The sequence below is a fragment of the Hippopotamus amphibius genome, chromosome 3, assembly GCF_030028045.1.
Source record: "Hippopotamus amphibius kiboko isolate mHipAmp2 chromosome 3, mHipAmp2.hap2, whole genome shotgun sequence".
Classification (NCBI taxonomy): Eukaryota; Metazoa; Chordata; class Mammalia; order Artiodactyla; family Hippopotamidae; genus Hippopotamus; species Hippopotamus amphibius.
This window is the reverse complement of record NC_080188.1, coordinates 183,318,959-183,346,950: the sequence shown is the minus strand read 5'-3', so window position 1 is coordinate 183,346,950 and position 27,992 is coordinate 183,318,959. Positions and strand designations below refer to the sequence as shown.

Here is a 27,992-nt window from a genome sequence, read left to right as displayed (position 1 = left end):
CAGATAATAATAAATGCTTCAGAAAACGTGAAGAATTTTGTAAGATAAAATTGTATTTGTGAATTCATATATAGACAATAAATGAAGTCGTGTTATTTAATGTATTAATTTTAGGATGATTATGCTGATATACTGGCATACTCATACTGACAGCATAGTTTTGAAGTCAGTTTTAAGCCTATTTTTAGTACTAATCTAATGTACATCTTAAAATCTATTACTAATTTTTAGTGATAATAATTATCTCATTTCTATGCAAGCAGATGTATTAGCACTAATAGGAATTACGCAAGTAAATAACTGATATTGCAATGAGTGAATTAATAGACCCCTCAGGGTTTTATTAATTAAAAAGTTCAAGTCATATTAAAGCACCTTTTGTATATGTTTATTTCAATCAGAAAGCTGAACATGGTAACTTATTTGCATAAATAATCAATCACCATTTACTAGTAGTAATAAGGTTAATTTGTTGCTACAGACATAATAGGATTAGTCAATTATATTTCCCAGAAAATACTATTTGTTATGCACCCCATCACCTGTAAAACGGAATTGGGTTTAGCGCCTTTATTAAATGAACACATCAAAAAAAAATCTCTGTCCCTGTAAAAGTTTTATGAAAACAAAGCTAATTTTAGTTGATTTGAATAAGTAAAATGCAAACACTACTTCCATTTGTAAATTTAATTTATCTTTCTGCAAAGATTGATTATTTAATAAAGTTATTTATTTTGATTCAGTAACCAGTCAGACTAAATCTAACACATATAGGACATATTTCCTTTGAAGAAAATCTCATTTACAGATTTGTTTTATTCCAAATAAACAGACTTTCATTCCCTTGTCCTTGTTCTTGGGTAATAAATTATGTTGTCTGCTCCACCTACTGGTAGATATATGCAAAGGCCTGTTGTTGGATTCATTAAAAGATATTGCCTCTGAAATGTTGCCAGAATTTTTAAGTGTCCTCTGGAGATCGGCAAAGTTATAGATAAAAATGTAAAACTCAGGATCTATTCGGAAAAATGAATATTTAGAAATATAGGTTATTATATAAAATTATACACAATAGTTTCCTCATTAGTGAAACCACTACCCTGTTTTTTAAAATTTTAATATACCAATAAAAAGGATAAATAAATGTAAAATACACTTATAACTCAGTATATTAAAACTATGTATATTTTAATAGTTTAGTAGTTCATACATATTCAAATTAGAACTAAAATGAAAAATTATAGTTAATTAAAATTATATAGTTAATTAAAATACATATTTTGTGGAAATATTTTTCATGTCATCTTTATATAATAGATTTTTAATGTTTTTCCTTATCAACACTGAGATAATGACTTTGTTATTTGTGATTCTTTAAAGAGACTCCATACTCTAATACTGACAAAACTTTATTTTTAATTCCTTTATTTTTTAGAGAAACAAATGGTTTCAGCTACTTTGTTTTCAGAATTATATGAAGTTACATTTGTGTGCAGAAGGAAAATATCTTCATTTTAAAAAGTAAATTTGATATACCAAAAATTAAGTTGTAGTCTGTTGGTATGGACAACATCTTTATAAGACAAGTCTTGTCAGATGAAAAAAATGCATAAATTAAGAAGTATAGTAAGTCCTCCAAATCATTTATTGCTTTCAACTCTATCTTTCCAGTATCATTAGTGGGAAGATCCTATGCCTTACGTATATGAAGTTCTTAATATGGGATTGCTCACTTTTACCTTGAGGTGATGAAGTAACAGAAGAATCGCAGCCTGTCAGTGTGCACCTGCCTCTGTGTGTGTGTGTGATGTGTCTTCATATATATGGTGTATTTGGAACGTATCTTTGGGAAATCTCATAAGGCATTGTCCTTGGGCAATGGTGTACCACAACAATGGCTGGTAGGGAAGCTCAAGTGTGATGTTAAAACATACCCCTGTAAGGGCTCTCTTGGGTTCATTTTTAGACCTCTTGATCCCTGTAAAACCACTTCTTTCACTTCAAAACATCCATTTTGTTCCTTCCTAGTCTCTAGCTTGATCCCCCCGACCTCAGTTTATCACCATCCAGTTATCCTTCTTGAAAACACCGGCGTTCTGATTATGTACTGCTCCTTGAGTTACCCTCAATCCATTGAACTCTCTTTTTACCCTTTCTCTGAAATGGCTTAGTATTATAAGAAGCTGATTCTAAGTGAGTTCATGTACAAAGATAGAGAAACACTAGGGCCTGCGTATAAAGGAATGAAAGAAGCCAGAACATAATGTAGATTTCTATGGTGCCTTCCTATGAGTAGCACAAAGTACTTTTATTCTGTTTATCCCCACAATATTCTATAAAGTAGCAGTTATCTTTCTGATGACTAAAATGCTATTGTTTGGTACTCATTTTTTCTCTGGGCACTTGGCAGATTTATTCTTTCAGGAAGATTATGTAGTGAATAAAGATCTGACCTATGATCTTTGGATCCGTAGTTTAAGAGGCAGGTCCTCAAGTTTGCTCATTTGTTCTTGGTCCCAAGTGAACTGTTCCTATCACAAAATCATCACATAATTTGTTACTGTTGGTGGTCTCTGTTCAGAAAAGGCCAAGGACTGAACTACCATGGAGAATGAATTACCTATTAACTTTTACATTTTATTTCCCTCCTCTTTAACATTATAGTTTTTATTATCCTGTAATATGAAAGGGATAAAGTTATCCATTATCAGATGAAGAGACAGATGAAGTGGTTAAAGAAAATATCTTGTTGTGTCCCCAAATTGAATCCCTTTTCCACTCTTATTTCCTTGCCATCACTTAACCATCATGCATCTAAAAAATAGAGGCAAAAATGAAGATAGAGGCAAAAATAAAATCAAAATTAATTAAAAGAGAGACCACTTAAGTAGAAAAGTGCCTAGCTACTTTTCTTATTTATATATTTTTTCAATATACTAAATTTTAAAAGTTATTTTAATTTTTTTTCTTTAGCAAACACATTATAAATCTCTCCTATACGTGTGACCTGGGGCAGATTCATGTTTTGTGGGCTCAGAAGCTTACACAATTTTGATATCCATCTTTCAAAAAAGACAATATACAAAGTTACAAATACAAGAAGAGGAATATTTTTTATAATGAGCAAAAATCATTTCAAACACATTTCAAATGTTAATGTCTGACAATGCTAGAACTCAATATCTAAAAATATAACAGTAGTTTTATTAACTGCCTGACAGCTCTATAATATGTGTTCTCCATATTTTGGCTTCATAACTCTTTGATTGCTTCTTTATTTGACAATAATTTTGTTAAATTTTCTAGAGTAAGAAGTGAAATTTTACTCACTCTTTTCTCTAGGAATGTTGATCTAAATTTCTCGTTACTATAAAAAGTTAAACGATGTATTTCTTTTTGCTTATGCTGCATTATTAAGTTCATTTTTGAAAGGGGAGAGCTTCCATTTTGTAATGGAAATGATGAGAATCAAATTCTCTATTTATAATTCACACGTGAATTTTGGAATGATTTTTCCACAGTCCAGATTCTGGCAGTTTACACCCTCTTTCAAATCCTGTTTCTCTTCCACTACGCACAGGCTGCCACGGCCACACCCCTTAGGATGTTTGTATTGCAATGCAGGCTCTAGGTCCGCACCTTTATTTGTGACTCCTGGTGAATCTGCACAGTGGGTGCAGGAATATTCCTGGAAGTTATTCCTACATTGGCATTGCTAACAAATTTTAAGTATACTTGGAAGTACCAGAAAAAATCCATAAAAGTATACATAAATATATACATAAATATATCCAACTAAAATTAAATATATAACCACCTCAGCTTCTTCCTAGCTCCATGCTCAACATGTCCACAGCTACTCTTGTGTCACCCAACCTGGGTGTGCTAGAGGATAAGGCAGAGTGTAGACAAACAGTGGAATTAATTGATATCTTACTTTTGCAGATTTTACAAAAAAGCAAAACCATGTGAGCACATTGCTAGGGTCCCTCCCTGTGTCTTGGAAAGGGCCTACCAAAACGAGGGGCCCAAAGGTTATGGTTCATCAGTTTCACTATTATTTCAGCTTTGATTGGACTACATGCTTGTACTATGTGCAAAAATTTCTAACTTTTATTTTAATATGCTCTAAATAATCATCTGCTTATCAGATAGCAAATCCAGCATTCAGACATTTAAATAATCCTTACTATTTTAGTCCTATCTTTAGCACTTGATTTTCTTTAGTTCTCTCTCTCTCATTTCTTTTACATTTTATTGTATAAACTCAGGGTCAGCTTACTTCCATCCAGTAGATTGGGTAATTTTTTAATGTATTAGGGTATGGGGTAGAGAGAGTTCTCATTAGGTATTAAAAAATAACCTATATATATACACACATGTGTATATGTATATGTTTATATGTATATGTATGTATATAAACACACAAATGCAGCTTTGTATAAAATTTCCAATCAGTTTTTTTAAAAATAACATTTAAGCAGTGTTTATTGGGACTTCTCTAATTACAAGCATAAAATATATTTAGTACCAAATATTGGTAATACAGAGATAAACACAGAAGAAAATATTTGTTCATATTGTACCATCCAAAAGGTAACCACTGTTAAAAATTTGGTATACGTTCTTCCATTAATTTTATATGCATATATAGATATGTATTATAGATAACTATATATATAAAACATAGATATGTGTTTTTTACTTAGAAACGATATTCAATGCAGTTTAATAGAAAACTCAGGTCAGAAAAGAATGAGAACAAAATGTGTAACAAAAGCAGTTCCCGTTTCCTACCTCAATGTAGAATGTTCCCCATTGACCCTTGTACTCCAGCACACCATATTTTAAATTGCATCGTGTATAAACATTTTATGCAAAAATGATTGACAGCTAACTACTGTATACTTATTTCTATTGGTTTTGTATAAAGTTAATGTTGCTGGTAAGTAAATTGCAAACAGTCCTATCAGTTTCTTCATTGATTAGAGAAGACTGAGTTTTGAGGGGTTCCTTTGATATCACTAATTTTATTAATAATATAATGAAATCCAAAACCTAGAAATACAAGGAAGTTATACCATTGCTCTAACTAGATCTGATGAAATGCTTGGGTCTGTAATACTTTGTAGATTTAAAGATTTATCCCTATTATTATGATTACTTTTCTATTTTCAGGATATTTCAGAAATACTTTAGATTGAGACCAATTCTAAGTTAGATGCTGTTATAACTGATACACAATGAAGAGGTGGAGTTTGTCAGCTCATGTTTCATCCTAGCTCTTCTGCGAGACCAGAAGAATAACTTTATATAGATAAGCCCTGCTCTCTCTATGTCCCTGGTATTTAATTCACTTTTCTGGATTGGAAAACTTCAGAAATCTTTCAACTAAGTAACTGGTGGCCAGATTTTAAAATCTCAGGCTTTGGTATAATTCATCTCCTTTCTTCCCTTCTCTTTCCTCCTTTCATCTTCCTCTCTACCTCTTTTCCCAACCCTTCACACTTTGTATTAAAACTAGGGACACAGGGAGAGCAATTATACTTTCAAATGTTTCCTTGAAATGAACTCTTAACTAAGTCAGTGGTTAAGATACTCAATCATTGTCTAATGTAGCTGATTTGGTCATTAAGATCACTATTAAGAACATGAGTATTTCCTAACTTTTGAGTTTAATTAAAGGTTTAGTCCAACACAAGAAATCATCTATGACCTTAAGATTTTTTTTTGACCTTAAGATTTTATGCAATATAAATTAGATAAATATTTTAAAAGACATAGAAATTTTTCTCAATATTTTATGCATTTATTATAGTCACAAAAGAAACAACCAAAGAGGAATTCCAATTGTTTATTTTAAACTATATATAAAATTAGTTTCATTTTGATGTGACCAGCATGATTTTAAGCATTTTAGTATAAAGTGGCAAGTTTTCTGTGTACCTAATAGTCTTGTCAATTGCCGTTTCTATCTACTGTGTCTTTTGACAGTTGGAAGTATTTCAGTCAAAAATGAGTTATGTTATCCACACAGTATAACAAACAGACAGTAAAATAAAGGATGAGAAAATGGAAGGAAGGAGTGGAGAAGACAGGAAAGGAAAAGAACTTCTTTAAATCCTAATCTGTGACTATCTCTTGGATCTAAAATAAATAAGCTCCATGTCTTAATAGCTATTATTATACTGAAAGGAAAGAGTTACCAAAAGGATAATATTTCTTAGTTTAGAGAAGAGTTATGTTTTCAAGATGCTTGGTTTGTTAGTCTCCTTAATGGATTGAATTTCAGTTTTTTTTTCTGAAACTTATTTAGCTTTATTTTCCTTTTACTTTTAAATTAAACCATGTTTATACACATATGCATATAATTCCAATTCCAATACCCCATTGAAATAAACTGTAATCATTAAGATAATATAATTTTGCTGTATTCCTATTATTGGTATTTATGCTTTATGTACATAAGTTAACTTATGATCATCTGTATTACTCTTGAACTCACATCATTAAAATGATTCAATTTATTTTACCTGTATTCTTAATTTTATAGCCATACCCAAGTCAACTTCTCTGTCAACTATTATCCAAATGCTAAAATTACTGTTGAGCTTTCCCTGACCTTCCAAGGCAGAGTTGTTCCCTTTTGTTCCTTTTTTTTTCTCCCTCTATGTTTTAATATAACATTTACCATTGGTATTATGATTATATCTACTTCGGCCTAATGTAGGTGAATTCATAAAAGAAAGCAATCATGTCGTTTTAATATCTCCAATACCAAAGTAGGCTCATAAGTAATATCGATGGACTAATAAATGAATGGTATATATACATGTCCTAATTCTGATTTATAATAATTTTAGATTCAAAATAAGAAAGGAAGATTTTATTTCAATCTCAATTAGTTCTTTTTTGCATTAAAAAAGAAGCTATTGGGACTTCCCTGGTTGTGCAGTTGTTAAGACTCTGTGCTCCCAATGCAGGGGGCCCAGGTTCAATCCATGGTCAGGGAACTAGATCCCACATGCATGCTGCAACTAAGAGTTTACAGGCCACAACTAAGGAGCCCATGTGCCACAACTAAGGAGCCCATGTGCCACAACTAAGGAGCCTGACTGCTGCAACTAAGACCTGGCACAACCAAAACAAACAAAAAAAGGCTCCACATCAAAAAAATCTTAAAAAACAAGTACTAAAAAAAATTTTTTAAAGCTATAATAATTTTTAGTAACTGATCTCTATATTGCTAAAATATGTTGTTTTTTAAAGGACAGATCTTATATACAATGAAAAAGCATACGAGAAGCTAACTGTTGTCATGGCTCCTCACATCACACATCAAACCACGTTATAGAGCTAGATAGGGTGGAGCTGAAATTCAAAGTCAGATCTGGCTGTCTTCAAAACTATGCTTTCTCTTTATGGTATGGTTTGAAGGAGGCTGCGAAAGGTCCTATCTCAAGAATATTTTCCTCGATGATGGCTGCAATCATATCTTTAAAGTTCTGTTTATTTGAAGGCATCTAGTAGACAACATATTCAGCATCATCAGCCTTAATCCCTGTGTGAATTAGCTAATCGGTTCCTTTAGACATCAGGAGGTAGAAGGCATAAGTCTAAGATGCAGGACCCTCTCACAGGAAGGCAAGCAAGCCTTCATGGGCACTTCTCCGCAGCTTTTAGGCAATGTGTTTGCCTTGTTAGGAAAAGAGAGGAGTAAGGCTGGTTACTTGTCATCTATGAAGTATTTTCATCTTTGAGGCATCAGCTAAAATTCTGAAACAACAGAAATCCTAATCAACACAGAGTTAAGGCAGCTTCAATTATAATAAAAAAAAAAAGGTAGAGAATGTATTTATTGAAAAGTTTGAGGGCATGGGGGGTGGGTTAGCATAGACGGGAGACGGGTTCCACAGGGCAAGGCTGAAAGGATTACAGACAAGGAAACTGGAAGTGTTGGGAAGAGTAACAGGGTTGTTGAGGATGAGTATATACCAGAAAATGTAAAGGAGAGCTGTGATTAATTCAGCAGAAATTTCTTTGGGCATAATCAATTTGACCAAAAAACAAACAAATAGTTGCTTGATCCAAATATCTCCTATGGTAGGGAAATTTAAGTTACTGTGCCTGTCTTTTATTTCAGTTAGCACGGTGATATTATAGACTAGAAGTGAATCATGGATTAAAAAGTACAAAGGCAGTACTATTTCCTCAAATTTTGAAACAAAACAAAACAAAAACACGCACACGCAAGCTTGTAATACTACCTGGTAGTACACTCAAAAAAACTAAGACTAGACTATTATTCGTTTTAAACCAGATCAGTTTTTTCATCAAAATATTAATTGGTCAACTTCTTTTGAAAAAATTACTTTTCTGCTAATTATTTTGTGACCAAATTGTGTGACCACCACAGGGCTACAGTTTAAGTAGTAATAAAAAATAATAAGGTTGTGAAGCATATGGGGTGAATTTTCCAGGCTGCCTACCATCGAGGAGACCAGAGCAAAATAGGAACGCAAAAAGATAACCTAAAAAAGTTAAAATTTTTATTGAAGGATAACATACAGAAAAGTAAAAACATCCTAATCACCCAGTTCAGTTATCACAGAGTGGCAGGTATAATCGGTACCTAATTAATAGTTTCCATATAAGAAGCCACAGGTCTTCAGAACAAAACTATGTGAGTGCACAGTGATCTGAAAATGAGGTGGTCTTTCGGATCTGGACACAACATTGTAGCCAACCAGATTAAGGCAACATAGCATTCCACACCTGCAAGGCAGTCAGTCCTATAACTTTGGTAAAATTTAAAATGACTTTCTCTTGTTTGCTTAAAAAAAAAGAAGCAAAGACACATGGTGTATCAGTTTTTTGCAGAATACCATAGAACACTGGGAATAAAGTGTGACAAATGCTCTATTCCATTGGTACATTTTCTTTAACAAAATAAAAATTTCATTTACTTGCCTGTTTCTATAATGCCAAGTATTTTTCTTTTAGCAACTAATTGTCTTAGAAGTCATCTTTTAAACCCAAACTATGGAATCATTTTCAAATCAAATCATCTGCAGAAAAACCAAGCAAGAGAAAACACTAGATTTCCAGAGGGAGTGGAAAAAAGGTGTATAATGGAAGTTTTCTAGGGGGGATGGTGGTCATAAAAACATCCTTCACTATGTTTCTTCTATTTTCCTTAGGGGATGCAGGCTTCATTTGTGTGTATAATGAGCCAGTTCAGAATGTGTGGAAACTGTGTATCAGAGGAGTCACAATAGGGAGTTTTCAAATCCCTGTGAAAGGAGTGGTCCACTTCCACTGTTCTACTGTGAATAACTCTTGATCGGGTCACCCAGGAATCTCCAAATTATAAATTCATGTGACCTCTCAGAGGTTTGCACACTGCTCACCACACCAGTGATCTTGCAACCTTCTTTGGCCTTAGTGACACTATAGTCAGCTTTTCCTCCCACTCTTTGGTCATTTCTTCTCACTTTTCTTCAATAATTCTTGTGTATTTTGTTTACTCTGTTATCATCTGAGGGTATTTATAATTTTTTTAATATCAAAGTTATTTAAGTTCCTGTTACTTTGTACATCTTGTTTTCTGGGAATGTCTTCCCTCACTTTATATACACCAAATAAATCCCTTCTCTTCTTTCATGATCCTGCTCAAACACCAGGCATCTTACCCCCATAGAACTGTCACCCCCAGGACAGCTGTCTCTCCATGTCAACACTAATTTCAGTATTTTATAATTATTTATAAACTGTCAAGGCTGTGACTCAAATGGAAAGACAGGAATCAAAGCCAAATCTGGAGAGACTGCTAAGGTAGCAGACAAAAGAGAAGGTAAAGGAAGCCCCGCTGGTGGTGGTGGTGGTGGGTGGGGTTTACCATAGTTGGGGAAAGGTTGGGGAAAGGAGCAAGTCTAGAGAAATTACCTAAGCGAGGAAACAAGCTTTCATCCATTTCTTGCAGGGATCAGTAAAACAGTCACCTCACATTTATAGACAGAGAGGAATTGTTTAATGGGAAAGATTTCCCAGAAAATCTTTTACATGAAATCTTTCTCAGAAAGTCTTTCAAAATGCAATATGATTAAAGGGAAATCCTGACTGGGGAAAAAAAAAGATATTCTTTCAGTCCCAAGATTTTTTAAGTCATCATGATATTGCTGTATTTTGGAAGCCTCAAACCAGCCTCCACTTCTTTTTTCTTCCTCACATTCAAAGAATTACGATGTAATTTCTGCCACAAGAAGACAATCTGCTTCTGCAGAGGTCACCTGTCACCCTCTAATTACCATTCCAGGTGTGCGGTGTCCGTCCTCGTGCTGTCCCACCCTCCCAGACATCTGACCCCTGTGACCTCCTCCGTGAAACCACCTTCTCCCTCGTGTCCTGACCACCCCCCTCACTGTTCACTCTTTCCAGTGCCCTTCACTTCATGAGCTTCCCTTCTCCCACTTCTTATATATACACCTCACTAAGACTTCTTGGAAAAAAAGTCCCTCAGTTTCTATTCTCTTCCTCAGTGACTGCATCCATTTTCACACCTTCAGCCATTTCTATTTAGAAAACACTCCAGATGCAGGTTTCTAGCTATGACCTCTTCCCTAAGTTCCAGACCTACGCCAACACTGACACACTGGACTTTTCAACCTGAATGCTTTGTGGGAAGCCCAGTCCTAACATCCCTGAAACAGAGATGAATATTCCCACGTAGTTGCTCTTCTTGCTAACTCTCTGCCGGGGGTTCTAAAGGCAGGATTTTCTGTGATTCCACACTCCCTTAAGTTCTTCTCAATTAACTATTGATTCTGTTTCTATAAAATGCTCCCTGTCCATCATTCTTCTATTTCCACTGGTCTTTCTTCTTAAATCTGAATAAGCAAGCTTCGCCTCCTTTTGCAGGCTTCTGGTCTTGCATCACTTATTCAGATAAACATGGGTTGATTGTCTACTCTGAGCCAGGTATTGAGATGGGTAATAAGCCAAGGTTCTGAACTCTTCTTTAAAAACTAAGCTCAACTAATGCCTAGACACGTGCTTCAAAGTTTCCAATTGAGTTGGTCTAGGGTAGAGCTTGGAAATAGTGTTTAAGTTCCCCAAATGAACTTAATGTGTAGCCAGAGTTGAGAACTACAAACTTAAGTATATGAACGTCAAGAAAATGGGTGTTATTCTTACCCTGATGGAGCTTAAATTCTAGTTGGGGAGATAGACATTAAAGAACAAATAGTCATATATGTGACTAATTTAATGTGCTAAGTGCCATGAAGAAAATGAACAGGGAACTTTGAGAGAAATAATATAGTAGGACAGCGTGTATGGGGTCCCAAAAGGTCTTTTTAAAGGAGTGATATTTATTGTGAATTTTTAAGGATGAGTATAATTTGGCTGAGCAAGTAAGCAGATGGAAAAAACATTTTTGACAAATTTGAGTCATGGAAGAGCCTGGCATGTTTTGAGGAATGAAAGAAAGCCAATGTGGATGGCGTGTAGCGAGGGATGGTAAGAGTGGCTTAAATGAGATTGGAACAGAAAAAAGGACTTTGTGAAGAATTTGTTAGGTTTTCTTAGGTGTATTTGAAAGCTGTTTATAGTATTTTTTTTAAGATTCTTTTTTTTTAGTGTGGACCATTTTAAAATTCTTTATTGAATTTGTTGCAATATTGCTTCTATTTTATGTTTTGGCTTTTTGGCCGTGAGGCATGTGGGATCTTAACTCCCCAACCAGGGATCCAACCCTCAACCCCTGCACTGGAAGGCAAAGTCTTAACTACTGGACCACCAGGGAACTCCTCATTTATAGTCTTTTAGGGACCAAAGCAATTTTTTTATTTGTAATTATTACTCTGGTTTCCCTGTAGAGGGTAAGAGGGGTTCAAAGCAGAGCAGGTGGAGGGGGACTAAAAATAAGTTTGAAGCTTGATTTAGAGCACAGCAAAATCGAACAGAAAGTATAGAGATTTCCATGTACCTCATACCTCTCACGTTTCTTTATCTAGATTTGCCTTTTCTGAACGTTTTATATGTATGGAATTATACAATATGTGATATTGCACCTAACTTCTTTCATTTAGCATGATGTTTTTGAGATTCTTCCATGTTATAGCATATATAAGTGATTCATTTCTTTTTATTGTTGAATAGTGTTCCATTTTATGGGTAACTACATTCTGTTAGTTTATTAACCTGTTGATAAACATTTGGATTAATTCCAATTTGGGGCATTTATGAATAATGCCGTTGTAAACATTGGCATGGACGTCTTTGTGTGGACTTATATTGTCATCTCTCATATCAATTCCCAGGGATGAGATTGTTGTGTTATATATTAAGCATATGTTTAACTTTTTTAAAAAATAAGCTTTTTTTTGGAGCAATGTTAGGTTCACAGCAAATTTGAGCAGGAAGTTGCCATATAAAATCAGTCCTCCATATCCTCGGATTTTGCATCCGTGGATTCAACCAACCACGGATTCAAATATTCAAGGACAAAAAATCCAGAAAGTTTGAAAACGCAAAACTTGAATTTGCTGTGCATAGGCAACTGTTTACACAGCATTTGCATTGTGCTAGATATTATAAGTAATCTAGAGATGATTTAAGCTGTGGGGGTGTATGTGCAGGTTATATGCAAATACTACACCATTTTATATAAGGGATTTGAGCATCTTTGGATTTTGGTGTCTGCATGGTTTTTGGGGAGATCTTGGAACCAGTCCCCTGAGGATACCAAGGGACGACTGTACTGTCTACCCCCGCCCCACACATCTTTACCACCCAAAGTCCATGGTTTACATGAGGGCTCACCCTGAGTGGAATATCACACCCTACTCTCATCTTGCTTGTATGGTTTCTGAGGGAAAGCGGGATGCAATTCTTATCTTCGCTTCTCTATAAGTGAGGTATTTATCCCCTCTGCTTCTTACATGATTTTTTATCTTTGATTTTCTTAAAGTTTGAATATGATATGCCTTGGTGTAGGGTTTTTTTGTTTGTTTTGGCATTTATCCTGCTTGGTGTTCTCTGAGCTTCTTGGATCTGTGATTTGTTGTTGGCCTTTCTGCCCAGTGTGAGGTGATACCTCATTGTGGCTTTGACTTGCATTTCTCTAATGATGAGTGATGTTGAGCATCTTTTCATGTGCCTCTTGGCCAGCTGTATGTCTTCTTTGGAGAAAGGTCTATTTAGGTCTTCCACCCATTTTTGGATTGGGTTTTTTGCTTTTTTGATATTGAGCTGCATGAGCTGCTTGTATATTTCTTTTTGATTCCTTCTTAGAATTTCCATATCTCTGCTGGCATTGCCCATCCATTCTTGCATGCCATCTACTTCATCTCTTAGATGGCTTAACTTATTAATCATTATTTTAAATTCCTGGTCTGATAATTGCAGTACCCTCGCCGTATCAGAGTCTGGTCCTAATGCTTGCTCTGTCTCTGTCAACTGTGTTTTCTGCCTAGGTTTCCCCTGGGTCTGTTTCTATAGGCTTTGTGCACCAGTAGGGCCTGCTTCAGACTTTTACCTTCTAAAGGAGAATGTGAAAATTAAGAGAGTTGCATTCAATGTAGAATTAAGTACGATCTTGCTGCCCTCTAGAATTTGGCCCCAATTTATCTTCACAAGCTCGTTTCTGACTATAGCTTCATGCTTAAACTGGCCAAAGTGATGTTCACTGAACAGTGGCCCTATGTTTTCCCATTAATATGTCTTTATTTTTACCCTTCCCTTAGCCGGACTACCTTTCTCCCTTTTATTATTGCCAAAAATTCTACCCATCTTTAGAGCAAATTCAGATACTTTTTCTACAGGGTTTTCTAAAGGGTATATACCTTTACCATAACCTTTGGTGTATACTTCTTTTAAACAGTTATTAGAGGACACTTACCACAGGCTGGTTATGTTATTGTCATCACAAAATCATTCTCCTAATCCCCCACCCCCCGCACCGAGAATGGCTTGATGGGAGTGATCACTTTTTATTCATCTCTGTACTCACCTTAGATCCAGCAAAGTGTTTCTAAGTTAGTAGATGCTCAATATTTATTGAATTGAATTAATATATACAGAATGGTATCAAATTTATTTAAATTCCTTCATTTTAATCAACATTTCATGAGAATATTTTTACATGTGATAATAATGATTAGGATATCCGAATGGTTTATAAAAATCATTTGTTAACCTAATAAAGCCAGCTACATCTGGGTTCTGCTTTTAACGTACCCTGTCTCTAATTTGACTGAAGACATTTAAACATTTTACTTCTTAATGGAGTGAAAGACGAGAAAAAGCATTTGTAGTCAGTAATAGTTTTTTTGTTTTTGTTTTTTAAAATCTTGCCTTAGATAGATAAGAATTGTACCAAATACAATCTTTGTGAAGCCTAATGTTCCCATGAAATTGTTATTCTTTCTGGGGTGCCGCATCCGAGGGTTAACATGACTGTTGTCTGTATCTGAGTAATGACCATGTTTCCTTTTAGTTCTCAGCAAGAGTAACTGAATGTAGAGTATCTTACCAAATGCTGGCCTGTGACAGTGTGCTAATGCTCTGACTGTCCTAATGGCAGGGCAGTTATTTGCTGGGTGGGATTTTTATAAATCCCCTGACACTAGTCTGTCCCGGTAATTACGATGAAGCGCATTGGTCAGTGTTGATTCAGCAGTCCCCAGCCTGGCGAGTATTTCATTCCCAGTTCCCTGGCCCACTTCCACTCTTCTAGTCATTAGAGATCTTTGCTACTCTTCTGTGCTTGCCTAGTGTCTTATGTTTTAAAAGCATTTTTTACTAAAACTTAAAACCCAAATATATGTTAGTCAGCCCTCCTTTTAGAGTTGTTCATCTCTCATAGTATTCACAAAATCTGACTCATGAGGGAAGAAAATACTTTTTCTAAATATTTATTTTGATGAAAGTATAGTAAAATTTACAGTGTTCTGTTAGTTTTCAGTGATTCAGCAAAGTGATTCAGTTATACATATATATTATTTTCCATTATAGGTTATGACAAGATATTGAGGGAAAATATATTCAATATTTTGTAATAATTTAAAAGGGAAAATAATCTGAAAAAGTATATATATATATGTGTGTGTGTGTGTGTATAACTGAATCACTGCTGTATACCTGAAACTAACACAACATTGCAAATCAACTACACTTCAATACAAATTTTTTAAAAAGATATTGAGTATAATTCCCTGTGCTATAAAATAGGTCCTTGTTGTTTACCTATTTTATATATAGTAGTGTGTATATGAAGAAAATACTTTTTAAAAATTAATTTATTTATTGGCTGTATCAGGTCTTGCTGCTAACGGGCTTTCTCTAGTTGCAGTGAGCAGGGGCTACTCTTCTCTGCGAGGTGCAGGTTTCTCAGTGCGGAGCACAGGCTCTAGGCACACAGGCTTCAGTAGCGGTGGCACGCAGGCTCAATAGTTGGGGCGTGAGGGCTCTAGAGCTCAGGCTCAGAGCATATGGGCTTAGTTGCTCCTTGGCACATGGGGTCTTCCCGGAGCAGGGATCGAACCTGTGTCCCCTGCATTGGCAGGAGGATTCTTAACCACTGTGCCACCAGGGAAGTCCCAAGAAAATACTTTTAAATTTTGTTTGCTTGTTTGTTTGTTTGTTTTGGTGGCAATCAGTGACTCCTGTTTGCTGTGTAATTGTCATTTGCAAAAGTAAAACTTGAATTCTCCCACCTACCCTTTAGAGTCCTTCATTCCTGGAATAAGCAGTTACTTTGAAATCATGAGAAATTATCGTTTCTCATCTGATAAAATCTGAAATTGTAGCTGTGCTATGGGAATTATAGGTGTACGCAGTCCTGTTTCAAATTCTTTTTATTTTTTAGAAACTCATTTTAAAAGTAAACCCCAGTAACAAAGAGAAGAGAAAAAATTAGACTATGGCTTCCCCCAGGCAATTACAAAATAAAGGTCAGCGTATGAGGGGAAAATGACCATAAAAACATTCTTCATGAAATACAGCAGTAGATGCTCCAAGTATAACAAGTATATCCATTTGTTTTTAAATCAATTGCATTTTTTAAAGTACTTTCCCTTAGAATACTTCAGTAGAAGAATAAAAACTGAGAAGAAAAGAACCAACTGATAGATTGTTAGAAATATGGAATGGTTCAAAATATTAATGTAATGCTAAGGGTGACTGGGTAACAAATGGTACATTTGCTCGTTGTTCAACCTGACATAATTAATATTCCAGGTCATGCTTAAGTTCCCATGATGGAGGGTCTGAAGGAGAGAATTCAAGAAAAATATATATCTATTATATAACTCATTGCCTTTTTTCCCCCTTTCCTTTTGACGAGTCAGAATCATAGCCTTTAAAAAAAATCAGTGCTTTCACACCTCATTTGCCATATTCACCACTGGGCCACCAGTCAGCAGCCGGGCCTGATACAGGGAGGTCAGTAAGAAGCTATTAGCAGAGTCCTCTCCTGAGATTTCTTGGGTCTTATTGAGTTGAATGTTAGCATGACAGTACTGCAAATAACTCAGTTGTAGGCTTCGTTTTTTTTAAACAGTTAGCAGAGATTTCCCCATAGTGTTGGTCACTCTAGAAAATTATTGCTGAAAATGAAGTCCCCAAAGCTAGCTTGGCAGTAGCCCTTCTAAGTCGTGAAGAATGTAAAAAGGGAAAAATATGTCATAGTCCCTAAGGATTAACTTTGCCTTCTGTGACTCACAGTAATATTTTTTTAAAAATCCACAACAAACCGTTATTCACAAAGTGGCTTACAAATTAATGAAATATAGCCATTGAGACAATAGTTCAGGTTGTTTTGTTTACTTAGAGAAAAAATGATTAAATGAATACTGTATTAATATAAGTAGATAGGGTCTCAGCTTGCTGTAGGGATTGAGGGGGAGCTGGACCATTTTCATTGACAAAAGTTAGCCAAATGTATTAAATTAATTTCTAAAATACTGACACTGTGAAGATTTAAAATGATACATTTTCCATTCAATTAAAATATATTTTCTATCTATATATGATTTAAATTGCAAAGAGAATACACATGAGGAGGTCTCCATATAGGTTGCAAAATATAATTTAAGAAAGCTATCATGTCTACTGATCTATTTGCATTTCCCATCTAGCCTATGTATACATGTGCATGCAAATATGAAGGAGATCAGAGAAGATTTCTAATAGTGGTAAGGTTAATAGCTGGTAGCAGTTATTCGGGTAGATAGATATTTTTAAATGATAAATTATAACCTAGTTACATCATATGCATTTTACCACTTTAATCTGTAAGATTATGGAAACGATAAACTAATAAGACTTCAGTTAATTAGATCATCACTAAACAGCGGTATTCTCTTATATCTCTTTCATAGGCTGTGTAGATTTAGTTCTATTTTATGTCAGAATAGTCTTTTTAGTATAATATTTATTGTTTTTTCTCATTACAATATAGTCTCATCATAGAGAATCACCCTAAAAATCATCATAAAAATTAGCACCCACTTGAAAATTACTATCCACCAAAAGCTATTTTGGATACATATGTGTATCGATTTTCTTACATTAACAGCATGAAAAATAACTGTTTGTGTGTCCGCCTTGTTCTGTATTTAGTATTATAGTAAGAGAATGTTAACATTAAAAATGGCTTATGCAATGCCTATAATGTTTCCAATACTTTTTTCTTGTGCAAATTGTATATGGAAAAAAGTCTCAAAGAAGAGCCAATTCAAAAAAAATTTAAGTAGGTAAATATATTTACATTGACTTTTTCCTTAGCATAGGAACAATTGAGTTGGAGATGACTCAATGGGTCTGTGATAATTTATTCTAGATCACAGTGTATTCAAAAGCAAATTAAAACTGAATTGTTAAGAAGGCTGAAAAGGATATAATCTATAACTTTGAAAGAAGTCAATAAGATTTTGAAATAAACTCAAACATTTTACTAAAATATTTATGTGGCTCAAGAAAGTAAGAGTAAAATAGAGACTTTATGGGCCTTTCTGAACAGTGCATTGTTTTTCTAGATAAACATTTAGCATTCATTTTTTTCCCCTAAATCTTGCCCTGAGATTTTTCTTTTTTTCTTTTTTCTTTTTAAATTTATTATTTAATTTATTTATGTTTGACTGCGTTGGGTCTTCATTGCTGCATGCGGGCTTTCTCTAGTTGTGGTGAGCTGGGGCTACTCTTCATTGTGGTGCGGGGGCTTCTTATTTCAGTGGCTTCTCTTGCTGTGGAGCACAGGCTCTAGGCACGTGGGCTTCAGTAGTTGTGGCACATGGGCTCAGTAGCTGTGGCTCGAGGGCTCTAGAGCTCAGGCTCAGTAGTTGTGGCGCATGGGATGGACTTAGTTGCTCCTCGGCATGTGGGATCTTTCCGGACCAGGGCTCGAACCCATGTCCCCTGTATTGACAGGTGGATTCTAAACCACTGAGCCTCCAGGGAAGTCCCTAGCATTCATTTTTTTGAGTGTCTACTATGTGTCAAGTACTTTTCTAGGCCCTGGAGATACAAAAATACCTAAAATAGAGTCCCTGTGCTCCCGCAACTTGCTTAGGGAAGATGGATGGCACACAAAGGTAATTTTGAAACAATGTGATAAGTCCCATGATAGAGTTACCCCCAGGCTATTCAGGAAACACTGGGGATAGGACAGGGAATCTAGCCTGAGTTGGTATTAGATAAAGGTTAATACTTACTGAGGAGTTAGGCTGGAAATATAAAATCTCCTAGGAAAGTTTTTCACAGTCAACGACCGTAGTTAATTATAATACTTTGACTTGCTTATTCCAAGAGGCAAATATAACAACCAGAAATATTTATGGATATGATGGTGGCGTAAGAGAAAAGCACATTTTAAAGAAAAACAGACAGTTAATGGGTACATTCTGTACATTACTCTAGAATGTCTGCAGAGCAACTAAACAAGTCATTCTATCCTTTAAACTATAGGTTTTCTTCATATATGCATTTGTATATATGAAAGGAGTACAAAATATAGTTCTGTGCAGTTTGTATATTCAAACATCATTGAATTTTCAGAAAACGGACTATGCCAAACTTGAATTTAACATTTATCCCACGTACATCTATGGCACCTCCATCGCATAGCAGGCACTGTATAAAATAAGTCTTTACTATTTTGATGCAGTGTGTGACAAGGTCAGAGATAGAACAGAAAGGGTAATGTGACACCGTAGAACCACGTGAATGCAAGTCATTAAATACAGGATGTTATTTTGAATGATTTTATGTATATATATATATACACACATAAACACACACATATACACACATACATATGTTTATATATATATATACACACACACACACACATATTCCAGGTTGATTATTATTTTAAAGAACTTAAAATGGCTACCATTAATTAGGTTGTGGATGAGTAATCATTCAAATAATCAAATACTAAGTTCATACTTTGTACCTGAAACTGGTTCAAGCATAATATACTTGAGTTTGCATGAGTGAATATGACTTAGAGATGGTTAAATATATTTATATGTAGTTAATGTACAAAATGAATGCCTTAAGGTCCTTGTGTTATTTTTTTCTTAAATACAATTATGTCAAATACACCATGTGTGGCAGACAGAAACTATAGCTCAGTTGTTTTTAACATGTTCATTCTTCAACCATGAATGATTCTGAAATTGTTGGTCTGGAGATAGTGTATTTTGTAATCCCCTTAGACTAATCTGAAGTCCACCTCTAGTTAGGAACTAGAGTCATAGTTTAAAATAGTCCTTAAACACATGAAAATGTGTATGATACAACTTTACCTTCCATTTATTTTATGTGAAAATGAAGCATAAAAATAAAAATGATGTTGTTGTTCTTTAGATTCCAGGTATATACAACTCACCATTCAGAAAAGATCCTGACCCATGGGAGCTGCGGTTACAGAAGGCAAAGCCTTTAACGCACCAAAGACCTAAAATGAGGCCAAAGCACTCTGTCAGCCTTAGCAGCTGGCTGGCTTGCACCAGTGCCCAGTCCTTTCCTCGGTCCGGAATTCTGCCACCCATTGATAGGAAACAGTGTCAGGTACTCATTAGTCTTTTTTTTTTTTTCAGTTTAACTTGTCTGTCTTCTTACTTTTATTATTTACTTTTTTTTTTTTAATTGGAGTATGGTTGTTTTACAATATTGTGTTAGTTTCTGCTGTACAACAAAGTGAATCAGCTATATGTATACACGCATAAGAATTGTGTCAGTGATTTTATTCTTTCTGGTTTTTTTGTTGCTTTGTTTCGTCTTTGTAAAAAGAAAGGAAAATTATTTTTTTATAGACTCTAACTTTTTTTTTTTTTTTTTTTGCTGCACTGTGCAGCTTGTGGGATTTTAGTTCTCTGACCAGGGATTGAACCTGGGCCATGGCAGTAGTTAGAGTCCTAACCACTGGACATCCAGGGAATTCCCCAGAATCTAATTTTAAATGATAAAAATGAAGTACATTTAAAATCTGTATCAAAGAAGTGATCAAATATTTGCTTGGTATTGACTTTTATTGTTCTGGGTATGAAATTAACACACAGGATTTTTGGCCAGTATGTAGCCTTTTTATGTAACAATATTGTAATAGGGGTATTTGTTATAACCTCTTGTTGCTAGAAAAATCCTATGTATTATCAAATTTATTTAATTTAGCCTCTCACCTGATGATTCATAATTATGTACAATTGTAAACATAATTTGGAAGAGAGTCATTTAAAAAGTATAAGTTGGCGAATTAGAGAGGGCCCCAAACAATGCAAAACTCAAGCAAAGACAAAAAAGTCTTCACTATGGATTAGACTGTAGCAGGATTGGCAAATGGCTTCCTAGGGCTAAGGGTGGAGAAGGAGGGGTTGTGATGATCCTCACTGTCCTGAGTCCCAGAGAGCAACACTTATGTCGCCCCCATCAGTATTTAAGCTGAACAAGACAACTGCCACCAGGAAGCATCAACCTGGAAATGGATCGATTTGGGTTCACACAGCCAGGCTCCCAGAATTCCTACCTATTAGCTTGCCTCTGGGTATCTATTGCTGTATAATAAATTACCCCAAAGCCTGACGGCTGGAACCAGCACACGTTTCTTTTCTCAGTTTCTGTGGGTCAGCGTTGTGGGTACAGCTTAGGTGAGTGCCTCGGACTCAAGATCTCTCATGAAGTTGCAGTGAAGGTGTCAGCCGGGACTGTGATTTCCTATGAAAGCTCAGCTGCGGGGGGGAGGAGAGGAGGGTGGGGAGATCCTCTACTTAGGTCCCTCGCATGGTTGGTTGTTTTCCTGTCTCCATCTCTCCTGCTCAGTCTCTACGGTGCTCCCCTCCCTGGAGATCACAGGTGGGGCTGGAAGTGCCAACCTTCTAATCGCTTGGTCTTTCTAGTGAACAGTCTCACCCAGAGGCTATCAAGGGGCTCCAGCCTAAGTCACCTTCTTAGTGTAAACTCAGGTGTAATCTTACTATGAGTAACAAAAGATAGTCCTATCATTGGGAAATTGCAAATGTTTTAGGAGTTCCTGTCCCAGGAACCAGGGACAAAGGCCAAATATATTTCTTATTACATCACAATGGTGTAAATAGGAAGACACAAGGAAAATACATATACATTTTATATAGAGATACACATTCATATATATGTGGAATACGTATCTTCATGGAAGATTGTATATATGTGTGTGTATATGTGTGTGTGTATATATATACGCATACACACGTATTTACATATACAAGTACACATACACATGCATACTCATAATATGTTTATGTAACATACCACAAAAAAATTATCCCTGCTAACTGTTTCCTTTTCCTTTCCTTCTTTCCCTTTCTCCTTCCTTTCTAACCCCTCCCTCCCCTCTACCCTATCATATCCTCTCATCCTTATTTCTCTTCTTTTTTTATCCTTCCTTCTTTTCCTTTCTTTTTTCACCCATCTTCTCTCCCCATCCTTTCTCTTATCATCTTTGACTTCTTCCTTTTTCCCTTCCTTCCCTGCTTTTTTCTCCTTCTTTCCTTTCCTGTTTTCATAGAGTGGGATTTTTAACGTGGTTTTCTCTGGCTGAACTCCATTTCCTGTACATACCTAATAAGAAAAAGGTAATACATCATCAGGGACATTTGAGATTTTATATGCTACAGTCCAAATGATAATATGTATACTCTGACAGTATATCTGTACTTGTGAGGTGAATTTCTTAAGTGTGTGAGACATTTAATGGCAAGTTAAAAATTATTTAAACTTTGAGAAAAATTTAAAAATACAAGATGACTATAAAGTAATGTGGGTTATTAAAAATATAGAAGAATATAAATATATTTGACTCATAATTGGACTTGATTGGAGGCAAAGAAAGTCAAATATTGGAAAACTATAGCTAAAAGTCCAGAAAGACTTATAGGATCAGGTTGAATCCTAAATGGTCTACACATTCTAGGAATTAGTATTTGGAAATGACTACAATGTGCAGAGCTGAAGTTTGAATGTTTGTCTGGAATGTGGGATGCCATCCCACTCCAGGCATGATTGATATAAGTGATCACTTGAGATCTAAAAGAGGCTATCAACAGAAATACAGGTCAGCAGAAGCTTCGTCATAAGAGAATCTTGACAGCAGATGCCAAGTTTACTAATCAGGACGGTGCTCTATTGAGCTCAAAGGCAAGACATTAATTGCCTAAGATATGAAATGTATGGACCAGGCACTGAAAGACATAGAGAAATGGGTATTATTAAAGGAGGATTGTGGTCATGAAGATTATAGTGAATGAGAAAAGAAGAGTGGGTCTATTTTTATGCTAAATTTTGCTGCTTAAGTAGGGCTTCTTCTCTCTCATTTTCTAATCATGTTGGAAATAGCAAGTTCCAGAGCAAGTAGTGGAGGAAGCCTACGAATGGGTATGTGCTATATTGATGCATCAACAGAGGTCAGAAGGCAGAGCTTGGCCACCAAGAAGACCATTACTCCTGAATACCAGCACCCGCAAAGTCATGGCCTTGGCCTTTTGTTTATATATTTGATGCTACTGTTGTTCAAGATATTTTTCAAACTCCTCTAGAAACTAAAAGTAAGTGTAGTAAAACAATAATAATAAAGCTAGGAAGACAATTTTTGTATATTTACTGTGTTCTAAGTACAATGCTAAGAGTGTTATTTATGTTGTCTTACATATAGTAAGAGCAATTTTGTGAGATAGTTATTATTCCAACTTACATAATGAGGAGCAAAGGTCTAGAGAAGTAATTTGCCCCGATAACACAACCAAATATTGTTTTTCAAATCACAGAATTTATCAGAGTGAAAGATTAAAAGTCTATTTAAAAAAATCCTCATTTGATTTCTTAATCATGAACTTGGAATCATGTTACTGTATCTTTAAAAAGTAAAGTTCCAATAAAAATCCATTAACTACTTTCAAATATAGCAATCCTCCTGTCCAGCTGTGAAAAGTACTAGATGATACTTATTTGCCATTTGTGTTATTTACGGTCCATGACTTTTATGGTAACTGGTTCCTATTATTGGTTTCTATTAATGTAAAACATAAGTGAACATAAATGAGGCGTGAGTCATTTCTTTTTATTAGCCCCACAGTCTTCACTCAGTGCTTGCGGTAACTCCAGCTGTGTCTTGTTAGTGATAACCTATTTAAAGAAGAGATCTTTAAGGATAAGGGATATGATTAGAAGTCTTTGTCCATTTTATGTCACTTCTCTCCTGCACAACAGTGGTGGCGAAAACAAAGTGTAATTGATGGCGCAGCAAAATCTCCAGCCGCCTCTGATTTGTATTGTGTTTCATATGATACTAACTAGACAACCAGTGGGTTCTAGTAACTACTATAAGTAACAACTAATTTAAAGGTGGGATGTATCGTAAACCACTTCACACCGTTGCAGCTTATGGACTTTCCTCTGCTATATATTTGTGTCATTAAATGGTTGCTATTGTGTCAGAGTTATTAAGCAATAAAATTTAGAATTTTAAATAAAAACACTTAAAATTATTTAAAATATGGCCCTCCTATATTTTGGGGAAGGCCACCAGTTAAATGTAAGATTTGGCATTCACCTGAAAGCTTTATTTTAACAAAACAAACAAACAAAAGCAAAAAAAACTTGCTGTCCAATTTCTATTTATTTGAAAGCTGTGCCCAGGATCCTTGCTAATATTTTTGGTTACTCAGAAAGGGAGCTGATTCTTTTTAAATGATAAGAAACGTGCTTTTTAATGTTAGAAAACAAAGCAACTTGTATAATGGCAAGTTAACTATTTCTAGCATGAAAACTCTTTTGATGTAAGTGGGGAAAATTCTGCGTAATTTAAAATACTTTTAATGTAATCACTTGCACTTGTGTGAACATTTCTTAAAGATGTGATACTCTTACCTCATGTGTTTTCTAATTCAGAGAAGAATAAGTTGTTCTTTAAAAATAATTTAGTAAATACTACTTGTTATTCTTTGTAGAGATTCAGTAGCCTTGGTCATAAATCACAAAAGATTTACCTCATCCTTTCCTGTCAGGGACCCTTCCGTGACGTCTCCGAAGTATTGGAACAGCGCTACAAGCCTCTGGAACCGACACTGCGAGTGGCAGAACCGATCAATGGGCTAAGTGAGGCCAGAGCAGAGATCCAGAGACAGGAATGGACACGAAATGTGAATGACAATATGTGAGTTCTTACCTTAAAAAAAGTAGCTGTACCGTGTTTGGTGCCTTAAGTTTTTTTAATATTTCCTGTTTCCTAATATTGTAGAGAATCTTTTATTTGCGAGAAAAGGTAAAACCACCCCTGACCTATTCAGTAGCAACCATTTTTCAATATGCAAGTGTTTCAGATAAGGTCGATATTGATGACAATATTGATTTTATACACACACACACATATACATAAATATTACTCAAAGGGAAAAAGAAAAGAATGAATGGCATTTCAAGGGGATAAGTGACCACTATCCATGCATCTGTGAAGACAGTTTCCTTAATTATCCAGTGAAAGTATTCATATTTCTGATGCTTCTAAAATAAGATCCAGCAGAACGAAAATGTTTTTCTTAAAGTGATCTAAATTTTATTTGGCTACATTGATATGACATTGTAGTTTTAATAAATCAGGTACAATGAAAGAGCTTAGTTTCTTCACTACTGAAGAAGATGATTGAGAAAGATAAAGGGCAATCTAAGAGCATATGCAATTTTAAATTATTATATTAGCATCACTGATTTAGGTCTCAATTCATACATCTTTCTCCAAGGCACTTCCTCTCTCTTCAGGCATTTGTCATCAGTAGTTATATGTATTTTATAAACAGACCATTTAAAATCTAGAAAGGCTTTTAAAAATTATTATTATTAATCTATAAGATATCTTGTATTTATCTTTGTAATATATCTTATGATTGTTTACTATTATATATACTAAATAATAAAAAGGCAATTACATTATTCTAATCTAAATTATTATAATTATAATTTAATATAGTATAATGTATTGTAAATATTTATGTCAACTACAACATATAAACTGCAGTTACTCATTTACATAATATATAATATGCACTAACCAATATATTACATATGTTACATCATAATAATTCCAAAATACATTACAAAGTATGTTTTGTTATATAAAGGAACTAGAATTACCTCTTATTGAGCATGGTGAATTTTGGATAGTTTTATCAGTCAGAAGAGATATATAATATGCTTTATTTTAATCATACATTTCTGAAGAGACTCTTGAAAAATAAAAATTTTTGAACAAACTCGTATGAAAGATAAGATTGGCAAGCATCTCAAGTAATTTTCTTGAAGTTTTTCATTTTATAGCAATTACTTGAAGTGAGATATTAGCTATAGAGTATTCAGCAAGATTCTTTCAATAATTGAATGAGTTACCCAACATATAATGAGTAAGAAAATAAGAAACATTTTATTCCAGTTATTTTGGGGAGGTAGATTTCTTTTAGTAAGGAGATTATAGAATAATGCTGCTCAACTTAGTCAAGCAAAATATGCAATTTAGTGATGAATATCTAAAGAGTTATATTATTCAGAATTATTTTTCTATTTTCAATGATGCCAAGGTTTATGAAAATAGCAAAATTGATTTTTCAAACAAATAATTGACCACATTGATGCTTCTACAGAAATCATTGTGTATAAAAGATACTGAAGTATCCTTTCTGAGTATTTTCCTTGATAAACGTAGAAAGAGCAGATATCAATGTTATCGCCAAAGAGAGATGCTCATATTGTACTTTCTGTGGAATACTTGTAAATATCTTCAACCTTGATGGTGTTGCTGACTACCCTTTACCCTGAAACTTTCAGATTGAAAAGTGTTTTTAGGATAACCAACCAATCAGGAACAAACCAAGTTGGGAATGCTAAAGAAATTACTTACGGATTTGAAGCTATCATATTTTTTAGTGAAGAGGCTAAGCAATGGCTTTTAACAACCAGCCCATGGATAATTCACTTTTTCAGAGAATTAAAAACTATAATTTTGTAGCTTCTTCTGAAACCATTTTGGTTTCCATATACTGGATAACATAATTGTATCTCGTGAGGCAAAAGAAATGTTAGAAAATTAGGTTTTATGATTTTCAGATAATAACTCTGAGATAGAAATTAGCCAAAAGTCTACTTTTACCACAGAGATGGATGGTTTATTAATGCAAAGGATCATTTTTGGCCACATTGCCAGTTTCATCTGTAACAAATTGAGGGCAGTGCCTTTGCCAGCCAAGGGCCTTAACTAGAAGCTCTCTATCTAAAGCTAGGAAGGTAGAGCTTTTTATTTCTAATCTTAAGGATTGAAAGCGTGGCATTACATCTGAGGATTTGATACACATTTAGCCATTTTGTTTTCATATCTTTATGAAAATTGCATTGTGGTGATAGCAGAGAGATGGGCTTTAGAACTAGATCTGTTGGAGCTCAAATCTTGACTCCATTACGTAACAGAAATATAATCTTGGGTAAGTAACTTAGTCAGCCTGAGCCTCTATTTCCCTGTCTGTACAATGGGGAGAGAAATGTTATCTTAAAGGTTGTAATAAGGATTGAATGAGATAATGACTATAAAATGCCGAGAACATAGGAGAGTTTTGGTAGAAGATAATTATCATCGTTTCGTATCTGCTACAAGCATAATAATCCTGCATCTATAACACATCAAAATATGGGTAGGAAATCACAGATTCCACAGATGGGCTGGATTTTATCTACTAGCCCTGGGAACCAGAAGGTAAGGAGGACCGCAGGCAAAGCTCTTCATAGGCCACTCATAGATTTCTCATTAAGCTTCTGAAAGACAGATTTTCTGAATGTGTTAGTTTGCTAAGGCTGCCATAACAAACTACTATAAACTAGATGGCTTAAACAACCGAAATTTACTGTCTCACAATTCTGGAGGCTAAAGTCCTAGATCAAGGCCTCAGTAGAGGTGATTTCTTCTGTTCCAGTCTATTCCTTAGTTTCTGGTGACTGCGGACAATCTTTGGCAGTCCTTGGCTTGTAGAAACATCACCCCGATCTCTGCCTTCATCTTCACATAGATGTTCTTCCTGTGTGTGTGTCTGTCCAAATTTCCTCTTTTTATAGGGACATCAGTCATACCGGATTAAGGGTATGACTATTCCAGTAGAACCTCATCTTATAATACCCACAACGATTGTATATTCTTTAAAATAAGCACAGGAAGTAGGACAATAGCATTTTACATATGGAGTATGGATTACAGAGGGTTTTTTGGAAGTCATTTAAAACCTTTGTTCTTACTCCTAAAGAGACTATTTCTATTTTCTCATGCCTTGTTGAAGAAAATTATTTTTGCAGAATGTCGACAGTGTGGGCAGAAGTGTGCGGACGTGCATTGTCATGCAAGATCACTATGCCCTTGGATAGCAGTCCTCTGCATTTAATCTGAAGTTTAAGTTTAGCTCTTCAATAAGCATCCCATTGTAACA

General features: G+C 34.9%; 1 protein-coding gene across 1 annotated transcript in view; it reads left to right on the top strand.

The window, feature by feature from the left end:
• SPATA17 (spermatogenesis associated 17) overlaps positions 1 to 27,992 on the top strand; it is a 188,709-nt gene that overhangs the window by 92,057 nt on the left and 68,660 nt on the right. The window contains exons 7-8 of the mRNA XM_057728510.1: positions 19,873 to 20,076; positions 24,543 to 24,691. Of these exons, the coding sequence (XP_057584493.1) occupies positions 19,873 to 20,076; positions 24,543 to 24,691 (353 nt within the window). The remainder of the gene's footprint in view (positions 1 to 19,872; positions 20,077 to 24,542; positions 24,692 to 27,992) is intronic.